This window comes from Lissotriton vulgaris, chromosome 5, assembly GCF_964263255.1.
Source record: "Lissotriton vulgaris chromosome 5, aLisVul1.2, whole genome shotgun sequence".
In the NCBI taxonomy this organism is placed as follows: Eukaryota; Metazoa; Chordata; class Amphibia; order Caudata; family Salamandridae; genus Lissotriton; species Lissotriton vulgaris.
In genome coordinates this window covers 1,585,072,243-1,585,089,379 of record NC_141693.1, presented here as the reverse complement: position 1 = coordinate 1,585,089,379, position 17,137 = coordinate 1,585,072,243, and the positions used below count along the sequence as shown (strand labels likewise).

General features: G+C 45.0%; 1 protein-coding gene across 1 annotated transcript in view; it reads left to right on the top strand.

Annotated features, from left to right (window-relative positions):
- CARMIL3 (capping protein regulator and myosin 1 linker 3) overlaps positions 1-17,137 on the top strand; it is a 1,161,278-nt gene that overhangs the window by 1,067,394 nt on the left and 76,747 nt on the right. Inside the window, exon 36 of the mRNA XM_086923677.1 lies at positions 6,772-6,861. Within this exon, the coding sequence (XP_086779803.1) occupies positions 6,772-6,861 (90 nt within the window). The remainder of the gene's footprint in view (positions 1-6,771; positions 6,862-17,137) is intronic.

Genomic DNA, 17,137 nt, shown 5'->3' with positions numbered 1-17,137 from the left:
AAAATCGACACAGAAGAAATTTTGGTCAAAACCAAGCAATGTTATCCTATGGGAGGAAATCATGTTACCGGTAAGTTACAGTTATAATTGCTTTTGAAGGTCAGTGCTGGGCACAAAGATCCAGCACTGGGATCTCTCCTGGTAACAGGTGAGTAATGTTGTTTTTGTTAATCGGATGATTTATAAGGAATATTTCAAAGTTGCAAAACTTGACACTTTGATGAACTTCCAAGTGAAACCCTGCCAATGTTACCCTATGGAGAAAATCAATTTATCCGTCTTTGGGTAAGTACTCGGCTGGCAGAGTTAAGGTTCTGGGGGTAGACTCCGGGTCTCCCAGGGTCAGGTAAGTGCAGTTGTTACACCCTGAGCGGCACAGGGGCAGCCGGGTGCAGAGTGAGTAAGCCCAATGTTATCCTATGGAGGATAGGGGTCCTTTAGTTGGTGGCTGCTAGCAGGCAGACCATGCGGCCATGGGAGCTGAGCTCCAGGTCACTTACACAGGGCAAGTGGGGAAGTAAGATAGGATAGTTGCTGCACTTCCAGTGGCACTCGGGCGGCTGGGTGCAGGGTGCTTTTGGGCCTTCGGGCGCCCAATGTATTTCAATAGGAAAGCTAGAAGTTGAACAAAGGCTGCAGGCTCGGGGACGGAGATTCTTCAGGTGCGACCACCACTTCGAGAGATAATTTGGGAAGTTGTAGGATAGGTAGACACTCAGAAGTTGGGCACAGGGGGCCGTGGGGCGCCTGATGCAGGTGTATCTTTTGGTGTTGGGAAATCTTAACCTCAGCTGGTCGCGGTTGGAGGGGTCCCTTGTTGTGAGACTGCAGGCATCGTCAGGAGCATCGAGGAGGGTCCTTGGGTGCTGGATTCGTGGTCACAGTCGCCGGGGGGACGTCCACGTGGTCTTTGTCCACTCAGGCACGTGCGGGGCTCAGCGGGTGCAGAGTGTGCTGGATTTGCGGTTCCTGGCTGGCACTAGGGGTTGTTGCTGTTTGAGCAGAACCCCTGCTCATGGGAGTCCCAGTCTTTAGATGAGCAAGGCAGTCAGGTCCTCCGGGATTTTCGAGGTTGCTGACCACAGGAGACACCGTGATTTAGCAGGAGCAGGTTCGGGGGTTGACAGGCCTATAGGGCTGTGGCCAAGTCAGTTGGTGTCATCCTCTTGTTAGCAGCTGCACAGCCAGTCATCTTTCTTCTTGTTCTTCTTGTTTTAAAATCGGGATCTGAGGAAGGAAGGTTCAGGGTGCCCCTAAAAACTAAATTTAGGGGTGTTCCAGGTAGGGCAAGGACAGGGACCAATGGGTCCCTGTCCTGGGGTGAGTCCACCGCCCTAGCCTGCCACTCTCCTGAGGGAGGGGGGCAGGAGCCCAAATCTGATTGGGTAGGGCTCACCATTCTCAAAATGGCAAGAGCCCGGAGTTGTGCTTTACCTTGCTACCCCCACCTGAGGGGTATGGTTGGCAGAGGCTGGCACACCCCCTTTCCTTCCTTTGTTTATCCTGCCTGTCTTCTCGCCAGAGTGGGGGTCAGAGCCGGTGGGGGCCAGTTGCTGAGTACAGCAAGTGGTCTGGAGAGGCTTACAAAGGCGGCATGCCTTTGAAGCCTCCCCTGCCCATCCTGGGGGAGGAGACCTAGCACCTCGTACCAGGATGTGCATTGTTGCAGGCCCAAGAGAGCGGAGAGCTCTCTACCCAGGGGTCCAGCAACATGTCTGCTGGGTGGCAGCCTAGGCAGCCTCACAGTCAGGACGCTAGTTGTAGGTTAGTTACAGGTGGCAACTCTAAGGTTGGCCTTTGTTGTGCACTTTACATTAAATCCCATACTGGCATCAGTGTGGATTTAATATGATGAGAAGTTTGATACCAAACTTCTCAGTCTTCAGTGTAGCCATTATGGTGCTGTGGAGTTCGTAATGACAACCTCCCAGCACCATATACTCTTAACGGCATTAGTGCACTTATAGTGCCCAGGAATGTCCCTGGGTACTGTAGGGGCACAGGGCTCATGCACCCGAAAATTCTGACCTTGCATTGGGGAGGACGAGTTTTCAGTATGGCACTTCGAAGCTGTGGAACCTGTTGCCACCTGAGATTAGGTAGGCCAGCTCTCTTCTGAGCTTTAGAAAAAACTTGAAAACTTGGTTGTTCCAGTGAGGAGTGTTAGGCGGGGTTTGCTCATGGTTTTAGCGGCGAGACACCATCTTTGGTATTTGTGCGCTTTATAAATATCATTATCATTATCATATCATTGTCACCTGTGCCCACACCACTGGTATAGTGCACCCAGCTAGAGCGGTGACTGAGGTATGCCAGGGTAGTGTGTTTTGTGGGCATGGTACACAGGGATGTGTGCCATGTCGAATCTCTGTTTAGTTCTGCACCTAGACACTCAGCCTGCAAAGGCAGTGTGTGTGTGTGTCAGGGTACAGGGCCTCTAAGGGTGGCACAATAAGTGCTCCAGCCCTTTGGGGGCCTTCTCTGGTCACAGTGCCCTGGGTACCTAGGGTACCATTTACCAGGGGCTGACATGTGGCCAGAGATGACAATTGGGTTTAGGCTTCAATGCAGTTTTAGGGAAGGAACACAGGCCCTGGGTACCTGATTAGGAGGAACCCCGGGCACACTCAGTCAAAGTACATCAGCAATTCAGCAAAAAGTGGGGGCATACCATGCAAGAAAGATGGCACTTTCTCACAGATAGTAACTCTCTAGGTGTGAGAACTTTCTTTGTAAGTTGATACTCTTGTCATCAGTGTGTCACACCATTTCCTCATTTTCACATCTTAGTCCCCAGTCTGCTAACTCTGCTTTCAGCTTCCGTGAAGTAAGTTCTTTAAAGTCCATTAGTATCCCTGCAATCTCTACTTGCACGGTAATGGTCTGTTCAATGCAGGCTGAGACGCATGTGACGTTGCCAAGCAAGCTGAACAACGCTTGCATAAACCAAGCAACTGCCTTAACCACGCATCTGCCTTAACCACGCACATGCGTGGTTAAGGCAGTCAGCCGTCTAGATGTGCGGATGGACGGGGAGTTGAACAGGAAGGATCGGGAGAGGAACTACCGGGACGTGACCTGGTAAATGGGGCTGGGGTTGGGTTTACGGTGGTAGAGTTTAGGGGTAGATGTCAGTTTTAGGGCTCAGGGCGGGCCGGGTAATTTTTTGCCAGGGGACAGGGTTTTAGGGCTCACGGCAGGGTATTGGGGTTGTTTTTAAGTGGTGGGGTTGGGATTAAGTACTCAAGTTGGGGGGAAACAACAGTTTTCAGGGTTGGGCTTGAGTTTTAGGGCACAGGGCGGGGGGGGCTCGGGTCAGGGTAGGTTTTTTGCAGGGGGCAGGATTTGCAGGCTCGGGGGGGGTCGGGGTAGTTTTTAGGGCTGGGGCCAGATTTTAGAGCTCAGGGCAGGGGGTCAGTTTTCAAGCTCAGGGAGGGGAGGCAGGCGAGGTCGGGTAGTGTTTTGGGCAGGGGATCGAGTGAGGAGTCGGATAGTTTTAAGGACTGGGGCAGGGTGTATTGCAGGATTGGGGTATCAGGTTTTAGGGTGCAGGGAGACTGGGATGTGCACTTTACCACACATATCCTTTAAGCAATCATGCCTTTACAACAAAATTTGTTGTGAAGGCATGCATGATAAAGACGGGGTCATGGTTCAGACAGCGTTGTTTAGACATGCCTAGTTTAGGCATGCATGGTTGTATCATACAACCCTACTTGCATCATGTCAATATTTGTTTTGGTACACTGTAGGTCATGGAGTGCCTCTGTAAGTTGCAGTGTTGATGGTAGTTATGTGCTCTTAGTATAAATCTGTACTACCGATGGTGATCATAGAGTGATATTCTTATATCAAATTTCAAATTATATTCAAGTGCCTTAGTGTGTCGCATTGATCATCTATGTGCCACTTACTTTCCATGCATGCCATATCGTGCATCTTTGTATCTCAGAATCACTCAATGGTAGAACAGTATTTTGATTGCTATTAAAGCAGCTACAACTTTACATTTTCTGATAGTATTCTAAAGTATAATTTGTGCACATCAAACTTTAGAAAGTCTACAAATCATTTGTGATCTCTGAGCAGTATTGATAAATTAAAAGTTATTATAAACTGTTCCCTTCACCATGCCTTATGTGCTTCAGTGTGCCCCAGTAACGAAAGGCAGCTTTTTGCATGTTCACACTCAAGCTTTTCGACTGATGCTGTTGGTGTTTTGACTGTGTAGGTGCACTGAAGACTCCTAAACAGACCTCAGTGCTATAGTTCTGACGCTTACAAGGTATATGTTAGACCTGGCATCCTTGGCGTGGTTTCCTGTGACATTTTTGCCTCCACCTCCTTCATTTTTGACACTGTGCTGGTATTCGTTTTTGCTGGTTTAGATGCTGATCAGTGCCAAAGTGCTGCCTGGGTAAATTATTCTTGTGATTGGTTATCCATGATGGCTTATTTGTTTTACCAGTAGGTCCCTAGTTAAGTGCACTGAGTGTGCCAGGGCTGGTAATTCAAATGCTACTAGTGGGCCTGCAGCACTGATTGTGCCTCCCACATGAGTAGAGCTGAAAAGAGGTCTCAGGCCTGCCACCACAGTGCAAGTGAGCAGTTTGTGAACTGCCCTGTTGACCTGGCCAATCTACCCACTTGCCAGGTCCGACCCTTCCCTTTTCTTACACATTGGACACACCTATGGTAGGCACAAGGTACCCCCCTGGGCAGGCTGCAGTGTATGTGAAAGGTAGGACATGTACTAGTGTGGGTAACATATCCTGATAGTGAATTACTGCCAATTTCGTTTTTCACTATTGCAAGGCTATCTTGCCCAGAGGACAGAATGGGGAATGCTGTGTAACATGTTTACCTGCATATCTTCCCATAGGAGCAAGATTGAAATTTGGAATCTGGTATCCCCGAACTCAGCATTTAATAACACATGTTTTAGGAGGGATGGTTTTTAAAGTCTTTGTTTGAAAATATCACTTTTAGAAAGTGGCTATTTTCTGGTTCAACCTTTCTGTGTGCCTCTACCTGTTTGTGGATTCACTGTCTGGTTTGGGAGTGACAGGGGCTGGGGCGGCTCCAGGAGTCTAGGTGAGCCAGCACTATGTTGAATAGACCTATCTACATTTGAAGTGGTGGGAGGAGTAGCACCTGGGCCTGACATGCGTCAGGTCCAGCTCCTGTGGTGTCTGATGGCCCTGGCCCTCACTCACAAAGGAAGACGTTGTTCGCTGGCAGAGTGCACCCAGAACTGGTTTGGACTGGGTCCATGACTCCTCACACATAGAGAAGAAAGACTTTTGGGTATAAATATGAGAGCTGAAACCCCTGAAAGTTAGAATACTTTATGATCAAAAGGAATCCCTGCTGAAGATCAGCTGAAGAGACTGAGGAGACGTACTGCCCTTGCTGTGTGTCTGGGGTTGGCCTGCAGTTTGCTGTTTCTACTGAAGAGAGGACCAAGGGACTTGGCTGTGTGCTGTGTCCCCTGCTTGAAGAAGGAGTTTGCAGTGTGCTGTGTCCCTCTGAAGAAAAGTCTCCAAGGGCCTGAGAAGAGCTGGCCTCCTGTTTCTGAAGTCCCAGGCACAAAAAGACTTCCCCCGCCCGCTTCCCTGAACTTCCTTGCTGTCATCTTTCCTGGACGTTCTGCCTGAGCCCAAGAAAAGAAAAATAGGATATAAATGCGCAGCTTATGGGGGGATCTTACTCAAAAGATGTATTGCAATACATTTGTTAAGGCCCAGGAATCCACAGGTTGATCACTGGCTCGAAGATATGAGGGAATGGGCAGTGGCAGAGGAGAGACTAAAGACGTGGATGAGCAGGATGCTAGGTTGTCTGAGGACTATGCTGACAGAAATACAATTTCATGTTGCAGTTGTAGACTGATGCCCAGGATCGTAGGGCCTATGTATTATCAAACGATTTACTCTTATGGAGGCAGTAAAGGGATGGTAGGAACTAGTGGTGACTTACATGGAAGGGTTTAGGGGTTCTAGCTTGAATCTTGATATATTGATATATCAAACTGTGGAACGAAATATTGGAAGAACCGACTACTAGTATATTATGATAAGCTTTGTGTCAGTGGATGGACTGCAATTTATGATTTTCTGTATCAGAGTCAATAAGAAAGCTCTCTAAAAAAAAGTGTCTTGATGTTATTTGTTACTTGTTGTTGGGTAATACTGCGCTTGAACCAAAAAGCAAAAACAGCTATTAAATAATTACGAAATTGTCAGTATAACACGTAATGCTGAGGAGACATTTTAAGGGTCTATTCTGTATGCTTCCCGGAGATTGGTCCTTCTGTTTTTGAAAGTTATATGTATTTAATGTGCAGAGTATTTACTTACAGGTATATTAAGTTCTTTCTTTAAGAAAGTTAGGGACGACCTTGACATTGAAAGTGTTACCTGATTTTTTGATGATTCACACTGTTTCTGAGTTTCGAATTCACACCATGTCCTGGATTAAACCTTGACTGCTCAGCTCTCTGAGAGTCCCCTAATAAAAGGAAGTATTCGGGCATTCAGTTTAAATGTGACTTTATGGTGGCCTCAGAACACCAGTCATAAACATGAATAAAAGTTACAGATAATGCCCTGTAAGTTCTGACTGCTTTGGGACCCCAAACCATGCCCTCACTATGTCCATCGGACCTTCTGGGCAGTTTGGGTACCTCACAGTAAAGTACCCTGAGAAGAGTTGAATCGTTTCAGATACTAAATACGGCAAGAAAGTAATGTAACATTTTTCTTTGAACAGGAAAAGGAAGCTGGAAGCCCCAGCCCCCACCTTCAACACTTAAGCCAACTTTTTCCACCAGCAGAAGATCTGAAGTTGGTTGGCAAATAGGTAACTTTAGCTGAGTACATATTGAACTGTTAACTACTGGGCTTGTTTTGATTTTTTTGTAGTTGCATATTTGTATTTGCTTTCTTACACTTTTATTCTCTTGTAACCGCCTACTCTTGCCTACTCCTTTCTACCTTTTGTCTTATCTGTATTGTTCTTCCGTCCATCTCATACCTATGTCATTTCCTACTCCCTTTTTTCATTTTTCATCCTGTGTGTCGGCATATATGTTGGAGACATTGACATGACACCCTTCTGCAGAGAACATCATATGAAACGCTTGTGTACTCAGGGATATGCCTGAATCCACAACATACATCAGCCATATTTTGACGTGCCATAGTTGAAGCTGAATTTTCCATATTTTGTTTTGCTGACTACCCGTGGTACTGTAATAATTTTCAGAGTGAGGGCACAGTTTCATTTACAGACAACACATTTCCATTCTAATGGCCACAAAATTTGTACAGACATACATTTTGGCTGATAAAACTATACAGCGTACAAACGAAAATGTGTTGCCATTGAGTTTCAGTAAATATTTACGCATCACCAAGTGTATTGATTTGTTTGATACTGTTAAAATCTTTGTTTCTGTCACATTTCAGAATTGCAGGGAGAATGTGCATCATTTGTGCTCTCCTAACTGCTTACATATTCTGAAATATTTGCACAGTTCATTTACAGATATTTAAATTCTGTTGTGTTAGAAAAAAATTACATCCTAGCCTTTCCTTACACACTTACTGAACCCATTAAGATTGTTGCATAGTTCAGTCTACAAAATCTGACAACGTTACAGTCACAGAAACAAAAGTAGACACCAACTTCCTTTTTAGGTCTTGCCTAGCGACGCAGCGTATGCACTGTAAGATCTATTGTTGTAGATTTTTGTTTGGACGGGGGACAGGAGATGTTTACGCGACTGGACAGGCGATGTACACGTGTACAGCTCGCGGCGTTTGTGCACAACGCTCACACGGCGCACTTTCACTTTCCCTCCCCCCAATTGGCTCCAGGTCGTCTCGGCTGGCTCCGTCTCCTTTCTGGAGCTGACTCACTTTACTTTGTGTGATGTCTGGCCGAGAAGTGGGATAGCTTTGTGGAACTTTGCATGTGCGCTGGGAGGCGAGGCTCGATTCGGAACTTCTCCTCGTCGGCATCTTGACAGCTGCCGGACGGTAAGATGCGTGTTGTGAGTCCTCACGCTCACTTGCACCCAGAGCACAATGTTGTGTGAACTCTCTCTTCCGCATGCCCCCGCCCCCACACAGAACAAAGGCACTCGTATATTCTGACCTTCGTGCGGTCATTGACTATTCTCTCCGGCTTCACAGTCACTCCTGAGATCACTACTTCACACTGACCGTGACATTTACTGCACTTTTCACTGATTAAAAATATCACTGTGCCGCTTTTTAACATGTCTAGAAGACCTCTCCAACGTCGCTGCCAGCCTCTCTTTGCCAATTAGACTCCCATTGCTGTATAAATACAGATTCACTTGTGTAGCGCCCTCACTTTACCCATCTTTAACCTACAAATTCACTGACAGTTGCTTCAAATGTACTTCTCAACAACCGACACGTAACACACTGACACAATTACTCCTGGTAACTGAAAGGCCACTTCAGAAACTCTGACTGAGGACCCTACCCTAACCGAGTCACCGAAACCCCCCACACGCTCCAGATACCGTTCGGTTGAGGACATGTAACAGCCCTACTTAGGCGTTTCAACTTATCATAGTTGTCGTTTTCTACTTCTGTTACTACTCCGGTCTACATTCGTGTGTTCGCTTAGAAGAACCTGACATTTACACATTAGTCTGCTTAATTGTGCAGCTAGACATATTATTCTTTTCTACAATTTCGGTTTACCTTTTCCTCATTGGATGCCCTTCTGACATTCAAGTTCACCATCTTTAAGCCTTGAAAAAGTCCTTGTGTAGGACGAAACACGTGTTGGTGATGTGTAATCTTGCTGGGAAAACCTGTGTTTTGGAATTATAAGAATAAAGATTGAAGATAACAAACAACAAGTGGACTATATCTTGGAACTCTATATCTGAATCATTGCCTTTGAATGTCACCTTATTGAGTGCTTTTGTGTTTACTCTATAACTACTAGAGTCTTACATATTAGGGGCCTTTTACTTTTGCCCTAACTGTTATAATTACTGACCTACAGGAGTGCTGGTTTCTCTATTTTGTTTGAACCGACACGTAACACACTGACACAATTACTCCTGGTAACTGAAAGGCCACTTCAGAAACTCTGACTGAGGACCCTACCCTAACCGAGTCACCGAAACCCCCCACACTCACTTTGAAAGTCACTCTCAGGACTGCATCCAAATAATTTGCAGGTACACGGTCCACAAAACTGAGATTCAGTCTTACAACCAAAATCCATGCTAGTCACTTGTACAAACCGTGACAGACTCACGAAAAGTCGCCAGAACTCACAGACACTCTGCCTTGAATTCTGGCACATTCACAACTGCTTGTAAGACCCCTAAACTCAATAAAAGTAACTAAGTCCCTGCTGAAGGAATCACTCTGAAATTCTGTGACAAAAAAACACCCCCAAACTACACCTTGACAAAAAAATACCTTCACGAAAAACACTAGATTAGTTACTAACACATTGCTTTCCTTGGGGATTTCCCACTTACCTCACCAGCACTTGAGCCGTCACATTTACTGACACACTCACAGACACAACTGCTGCCAAAGTGTGACACAACAATAGTACCAGTTGGTAACTATTTTAATTTTTAATGTGCGTACATCTCCTGGAGCCACCGAGGACTGTCCCCAATGACCTGTCATCTCCGGATTGACAGAGGTAGAGAGAGTGCGGGCTCGATGCCTGTCATGTTGCGTGTTAACCCCTTCCTGTTTTGGAATCAGGGGTCAAAGGGCAAGGGATGTCTGTTTTACCGCCCTTTGGATTTTGGTGCTAAAACATCAGTGGTCATGTTCGCTCAAAAATACCTAAGTGAAGCAGCCGCATCTAAATTTTGTTCAGGTACCGGAATGCGCGCCCCCATTTCCTGCATGTTTTTAGCTCCTCGACTCTTCGGTAATTTTTAGGTCTCGCCTAGCGAAAAGTGTTTCTTTTACCGAATTTAGTTAATTAATTTACAGACTTCAGAAGGAAGAAAGGCTCAGATGGCCTTGTGGGGATTCAAACGTGTGACCTTCATATCACTGCATGTTTCAGTGGCGATAGTTTAACTTACCACCCTATCTGTAACCTGAAATAAATTCATTGTGCGAAGATGTAATGAGCCAAAACAGCAAAAAAGAACCAGCAGGAGTTTTGCTTTCAAGAGACCCTGATGGTGCATATGTAGCATGCTCTTTCCAGCTGCAATTCATTCATTGCATGGAGCATTACATAAACACCGCTCTGTGAAGGGTGAATCATTTGACAAAGCAAATAGGTCCTCGCTATATGAGAACTGTTGGGGTTGCCAAAGTTTCTTTACCATGTTGCAACATGGCTAAAAGTAGGGAAAACAAGCATTTGCAATGCAATATGTCTCGCATTTGCTAGAGTCTGATCTATTGGCATTATAAATGACAATGGCTTTTAATAATGTGTTTTGAAAACCTGCCAGCGGTGCGTAAGCACACCCTTTGAACTTCTAGTCTTTGCTTATGTGAAGCAAGGCTGGCGGTAACCGCGCCTCTCTTACTGCCAGCCTTGCTACTTTTAAGCAAGGACTATAAGTACAAAGTGTGTGTTTTTACACCACTTACAGGTTCTCAAAACATAAATTAAGGCATTGCCATTTACAATTACAATAGCTCAAACTCTTGTAAATGCGAGACCAATTGCATTGCAAATGCTTGTTAAAAGAGTAAGCAGCAATTTGTCAGAAGACACAAATGACATTTTGACCTCTTTCTTTGAATGCACAGCAAATATGATAAGGTAAAAACTAAATTTAAAGCCATTTTTATTGGTCATTCATCTTCTGAACTTGGTTATTGTAGGGGTGCTGTAGCACGCTAGCATCCTTTTTTTATTTTTTTATTATTTTTTATTAGCGCAAAGGAGATTAGCATAGTTCATACAAAAATTAAGACAGTAAGGCAATGCAAATTTACATATAGGAGTTCATATCATAGTACAGATAGATAAAAATTATATAGACCAATCCAGTAGAGGAAGAAAGAGAAAATAACATTTTCAAAGGAATTTATAGGAAAATCACATTATTCTTTGCCAAATAGCATTACATTTCAGCAGTGATTGTATGCCTCTGGCTTTAGCCAAGACCTTTTCTCTCTTTAAGATGTAAATCATAATATCCAACCATTTTGAGGTACTACAAGCTGTTGGAGAGATCCAAGCCCTTGCAATAGTTAGCCTAGCTGTCACCAATATAATAGCGAGCAGTGCTCGTAGCATATGGTTGGGATAAGCCTTATACCCCAGAATAATCTTCTGTATAGTGAAAATCAAATCTAAACCCAAGCTTGCTTTGCAGGCGTATCTAATGCCCTGCCTAAATATAAGTAACAATGGGCAAGTAGCAAACATATGCACAATGTTTGCCGCGTTTAATCTGCACTAAGGACATTTTGTCTTGTTACTAAGGTGTCGACTGCCTAACTCCCCCCAGCTAGCTATTTTATCTGGGGTGTAGTATAGCATGTATATTGTCTGACACTGCTGGAGCTTTAAATTAACTGAGCATACCACTTCTTTAAGCGTTGCAAGTCCATCGGTTTTCCTATAGGAGTGACATCCATTTCCAACATTCGGCTCCACTTTGAGGCTAACTATGGGCACAGGTCGTTTCTATCCTGACACAAGTGTCGGTATGCTGTGCAGATTCCATGTTTCCAGGGTCTCACTTGTAAATGTGTCAGTATATCGTTTGCCCCTACAAATTTAACCCCTTGTGATCGCATGAAAAAATCTCTGGTTTTCAAGTGCTTATAATAATATTGACGTGAGAGAGTAAACATATTTTGTAGATAAGTTTTAAAGCCATTATTGTCATACAGTTTCCCAGTCTTTCAACTCCCAACTTGGCCCATCCTTTTGAGACACTATCATCAAAAAATCCGGGTAAATAATGGGTTATCCCAAAGGGGGAACCTGTAATGAAAAATTGGAAGAGAATATCTAGCGAGAATTTCCCGCCATATAGTAACCGGGTCCCTAAGTGTTTAAACCGGACTCGCTTGTAGTAGTTCGGATCTTGAGTCCATTAAAGAAACCTGCTGCTATCTTGACCCAGTAGTAGCTGGTGGCTAAAATCTTGACCCTCACTTCAAAGAAGACTATATTGACTGCCCAAAAAAGAACCTCAAAAATATAAATTAAAATGTTTCTTAAAAAAGAAATTAGTAACTCTTAGGGGAATTGAACGGAATAGATTAGGGAATTTTGGCAGTATCGTCATCTTCGTAATATTGCATCAACCAATTATACTTATAGGTAATTTATGCCAGCTTCTTAGTTTCTTATTGACATCCTGTAACAAGGTATCATTGTTCAGCCTTAATATTATGTTCTATCTGAGATGTAACACAAATTCCAAAATAGGTCGCTTCAGAACATACCCCTGCTATTGGCCTATCTAGTTTAAAATGTACCTGTGTTTTACTGGGATTTAACTTGTACCAGGGAAAGGAAGATGGCGGATTCACTCCGGTGCTGCGAGCCTTCACTCAGACTGGCTGCTGTACTGCCTTGGTCCGATGAGCGAGGAAGGGCTAGGAGAACAAAGAAAAAGTACGTAAAAGGCCTCTACATAACTAAACCCCCTTTCCTTTTCTAGGGGAAAGGAAAAAGAAGAAAATAAGGAAGCACTTTACCGGTTATGATTTACCTGATGCTGGTGCTGAATGCAGGAATGCTATTGCCGGTCTGGAGCAGGGTTTGATCGACTCACTGCGCTCTTTCCTCGGCTGGTTCTCTCTGGCTCACACACCTAGCTGCATTTTACTACGCAGAATGGCTCTGCGGAAATCCACAGTGCAGAAGGGAGGTCGTGCTGGACCGCTCACAACCGAGCAGCAACTGATCCGACAGTGCTGGTGACCACAGAAGTTGAAAAACATTTTCCAGTCACAAAGGGCAATGCAACTCGACTGCCTGCTTCTAGAGCCGGATGCCCTATCCTGAAGGTACTGCAGTCAGGTAAAGCTAACGAGTGATCAATCCTGGCGGCTCTGTAAATATGCTGCAGGAAAAGGAGATGGTGGATGCTCTTATGAAGGCAGTTTCTAATGTACCAGGGGGAATTCTAACAGTGGTACCAACCACCAAACCAGCAATAAGTACTGAAAGTGCCATGAGTTGGGACTCTCTACAACTTAACTCTCGAAGCACTGTTGAAGAGGGCGAGAACTCTGGCTCCCCCTGGGAAGGGCCGGTTGAAGGAGTGATAAACCTACTACTATTAAATACTGCTGTTGGGGGCGAGCAGCTCAGTGGTGGGTTAAATGGGCAATCTGTGACTACATTGGCTGCGCAGTCTTCAACCTCCCTACCACCGGTCACTACTCAAGGCGCTGAAGACAGCAAATCAGTTCAAATAAGCGAGACTCACCTGACCAGCACACTGACTTTGGGAATATGCAGAGGGGTAGTGACACTGGCACTGGGGTGACAGGACCTGGGGGTGCAGATATTCACGCTTCCCAGCAGAAACAGTTTATTACCCTCCTCAACTATCATTAACGATATCTCAAGTTGCAGTATTAATGGTACTTCAGATACTAACAATGCTGATATAAAAGATCCTGCCCTCGAATCGACCTGCTCACTGCTCGGGAGGACGAAAAGCAATTCTAAGGCCTAAACTATAAGATGCCATAAAAACGTAGTCGACAGACAAGGCTATATATGGGACAGCAAGATTACGGTCAGCAAGCTGGGTACAACTAGCAGTCCACTTCATAAGTGGGTCACTGCAAAGGGAAAGTGAAACCTCTGATATCAAGACTTACAGGCTCAGGTCTAGGGCCAGCTGTGGGCCATGACACAACTTTCTCTCCTGAGACAGAACCAGTGATTAACAGTGGCCTGATGAAAGCAATGACTACCCCAACCCTCCCAATCTTTGCTGCTGAGGTGGTTGAGGGTGAGCCAGGTATTTCAACTATTGTATCAGTGGAATCTTCTGCTGGGGCGATTCTTCAAACATTGCAGGCCCAAAGACAAGAAGCTCAAGTGTATTACAAGCAGGCCACGGCGGATAGCTAAGTGAGCAAACAGTCTCTTGGAGAAGTAAATAACAAGGTAGTGGCACTTACAACAGATATCATGGACCTGCAGCAACGCGGCTGTAGAAGATCACTCCACCAGGACCGCTAAAATCTTTGAAGCACACGAGAACCAGCTTATCTTTCTGCAAGGGAAAATTAAGGACAATCATCTCTGGCTTTTTGGGGTACCAGAAGACGAAGAGGGAACAGACTCTCGAGCATTTGTAGTACAACTACTTCAAAAAGCCTTTCTGACTTGGCTGACTGGGATTGGGACTCCAATTGCACCGCGCACATAAATTACCAGAAGTCCTCAATTAGCCTGCCGGGCGCTACCCCTGGCCAATTCTCATTTTGTTTGGGAACTTTCTTCTGAGGCAATCAGTCTCCATTAAAGTTTGCCCTACGGCTTCTATTGGTCGGAGCTTCTACTCCGTCTTTTTCAGATCAGACTTTTGTAAGAACACTATCAACAGGCGATGGAAACTGCGCCAATTTATAGATCCATTAAAATCTAAAGGGACACAGGTTTTTCTGCAGGAACCAGCCTGCTTAAAAGTTATTAAAGACGGGCAAACACAGCAGATATACACGGAGCACCATGCTCAGCAGATTTTGCCCAAATGGCACCAAGGAGCTGAATAATCTTTCCAATAAGATAAGCTATCAGGTGTACGACTAGAGGGAAATAATGAGGCATATATGAGACAGGGCTAGTAATGGGTAACAATATGTAACTCTAGCAATGCTTAATTACACTTATTTCTTATCTCTTTTTATATTAATTCTTACATTGACCTTCCTAAGTTCTCTCCTTTTTTTCCTTTTTATCTTAGGCTCTTGGGTAGTAGGTTGGCACTCTGGGTGCCCTGGCTTTCGAAGGCTGCCTGGTGAGAGGCAGCAGTGAGGGGGGTGATTCTTTTCCATAGACACAGGGTGGGATGTGGGTGGCATGCGGAGGGTGTGGGTGGGTTTATGTGGAAAAATAGCAAAGGGGATGCGAAAGATTAAGGGAAAAATGCTGCAAGTAAGAACCAGCTTACGAGAGTTTATATAATAATTTGACACAGTATCTATGAGGTTTATGTAGAGGTATTTATTTGTTTTTCAGGAAAATCAATAAAGTATGACCAATTCTTGAAATGTTATGGCTTTACTTAAGTGCTATGTTGGAATGTCTCTGGTCTTAATGCTGGCCGAAGGCGTCCGCTCGTGCAGGAGGAATTAAATATGTGTAAGCCTCACCTTTTATTTCTAGCAGAAACTCATCTAGCTTATAAGGATAGGGGATGGCTTACTCGGCTAAGATATCAAACAATAGTGGGTACATTGCAAAATGTTTTGATCAGAGGAACTACTATTATATCTAGTAAAATGCTTATATATAAAACACACAGGGTGTTAGCAGTTCCAAGAGGGAGATGGGTAATTGCTCAGCTGGAACTATATGGCATACAATATATTCTAGTATCTGTTTATGGGTCTAATTTTGGTGATCCTGAGGTTTCTAATTCATAAATGTTGATATTACTGAAATGGCAAGGGGTTTTAATTATTATGGGCAATTCTAACTACGTTATGAATGATTCCATTGACTTAACCAACCGTCGAACGGTTATAAGGAGGCTAAAAGTACGGGCTTCTGTCCTAGAACTAGCACGTCTGCATAATGTTAAAGATGTATGGAGAACTCTTCAACCAAATCTCCCTGGATGTACACATTATTTATGCCCACATAGACAATATTGTAGGATAGATATTGTATGGGCTAATGATACCACATTTAAGTCAGGCACAATTTGAGATTTCCCAAAAATAACATCGGATCATATTCCTATTATGTTTAGTTTTCAAACACAAGAGAGAAGCAAACCTGGCTGCTCCTTTTCATTCCCAAGTTATCTGCTGACAAATAATGAGTATATGGCATACATGGAGAAACTATTAGTAGAGTTTATTCACTTTATTCTAAACTCAACCACCTTTTGCATCGTTTGGGATTCAATGAAGGCATATATTAGGGGTATTGCACAGCAACTTATATTGCATGAGAATTAAGCCAGAGAGAGTACTATTAAAACTACCTGTTTGAAGCTTGCTAACTTGTAAATCTGTCATGCTACAGCTGTGAGACAAAACGACCCCAGATAAACACAGATCTATACTGATCTTATTGAAGCACGGGATTCATTTGGGTGGACTTTAAAGGAGAGTGTGGCTGGTTGTTATAACAAATACCGCTCTGCGCAGTATGCATACGGTGAAAAGGTGGAGAAGATTCTTGCATTCAAATTGGCTGATAAAAAGTCTAAAACGTCAATAAAAGCTATTAAGGATGCAGAGAATAGAGGGAGGAGCCAAGCCAGCGACCGAGATGGCAGCATAGACGCTCGGCTCCGTGAGCCCTCTCACCCTGCGCATACATCCTGGCAATTATCCTGAGCCGTAACGGCATATTTAAGTAGGCGAAGGAAAACTTTCACTTACCATTTGCTCCTGAGGCTTCTACGTGCGGCAGTCCCGGAGAAATGTCCCTGACTGTTTTGCGGCCCTCGCGGAGCTGAGACCGGGGTGTCGAGTAGGAGGAGCAGCCGGCCACGACTGCGACAACAGCGGCCATTGGTGGAGGTAAAGAGTCGGCCGGAGGGCGCCGGAGAATTGATGGACCGGTGGCGACAGTGACGACCCAGTCCACCTAGCGGAGTGCCTCGTGGGGATGCGTGGCGAAACAGGGCCGAGGGGAGTGCACGATATTTGGCCCCCCTTCCCAGTTTTGTGTCCGGGCATAATCAAGGACTACCCCCGTAATCGGCGGGCGGCTCCCGGGGAGCGGCAGAGATTTTGTTTAGCCCTTTGGTGACTCTCCTCTGGGAAGCCTGCCTTGACTTTCTGGGTCCACGCTGTTAATCCTGTTGCGCCCTAGTTTGGGGCCCGGTCCCTGAGGTGAGGTGGAGAGGGACGAGGCCGGATCGGCTGGGATGGCGGCTGGCACCCTCCTGCGCAGACCATGTCCGGATCGAAAAGCTGCCGTGCGGGTG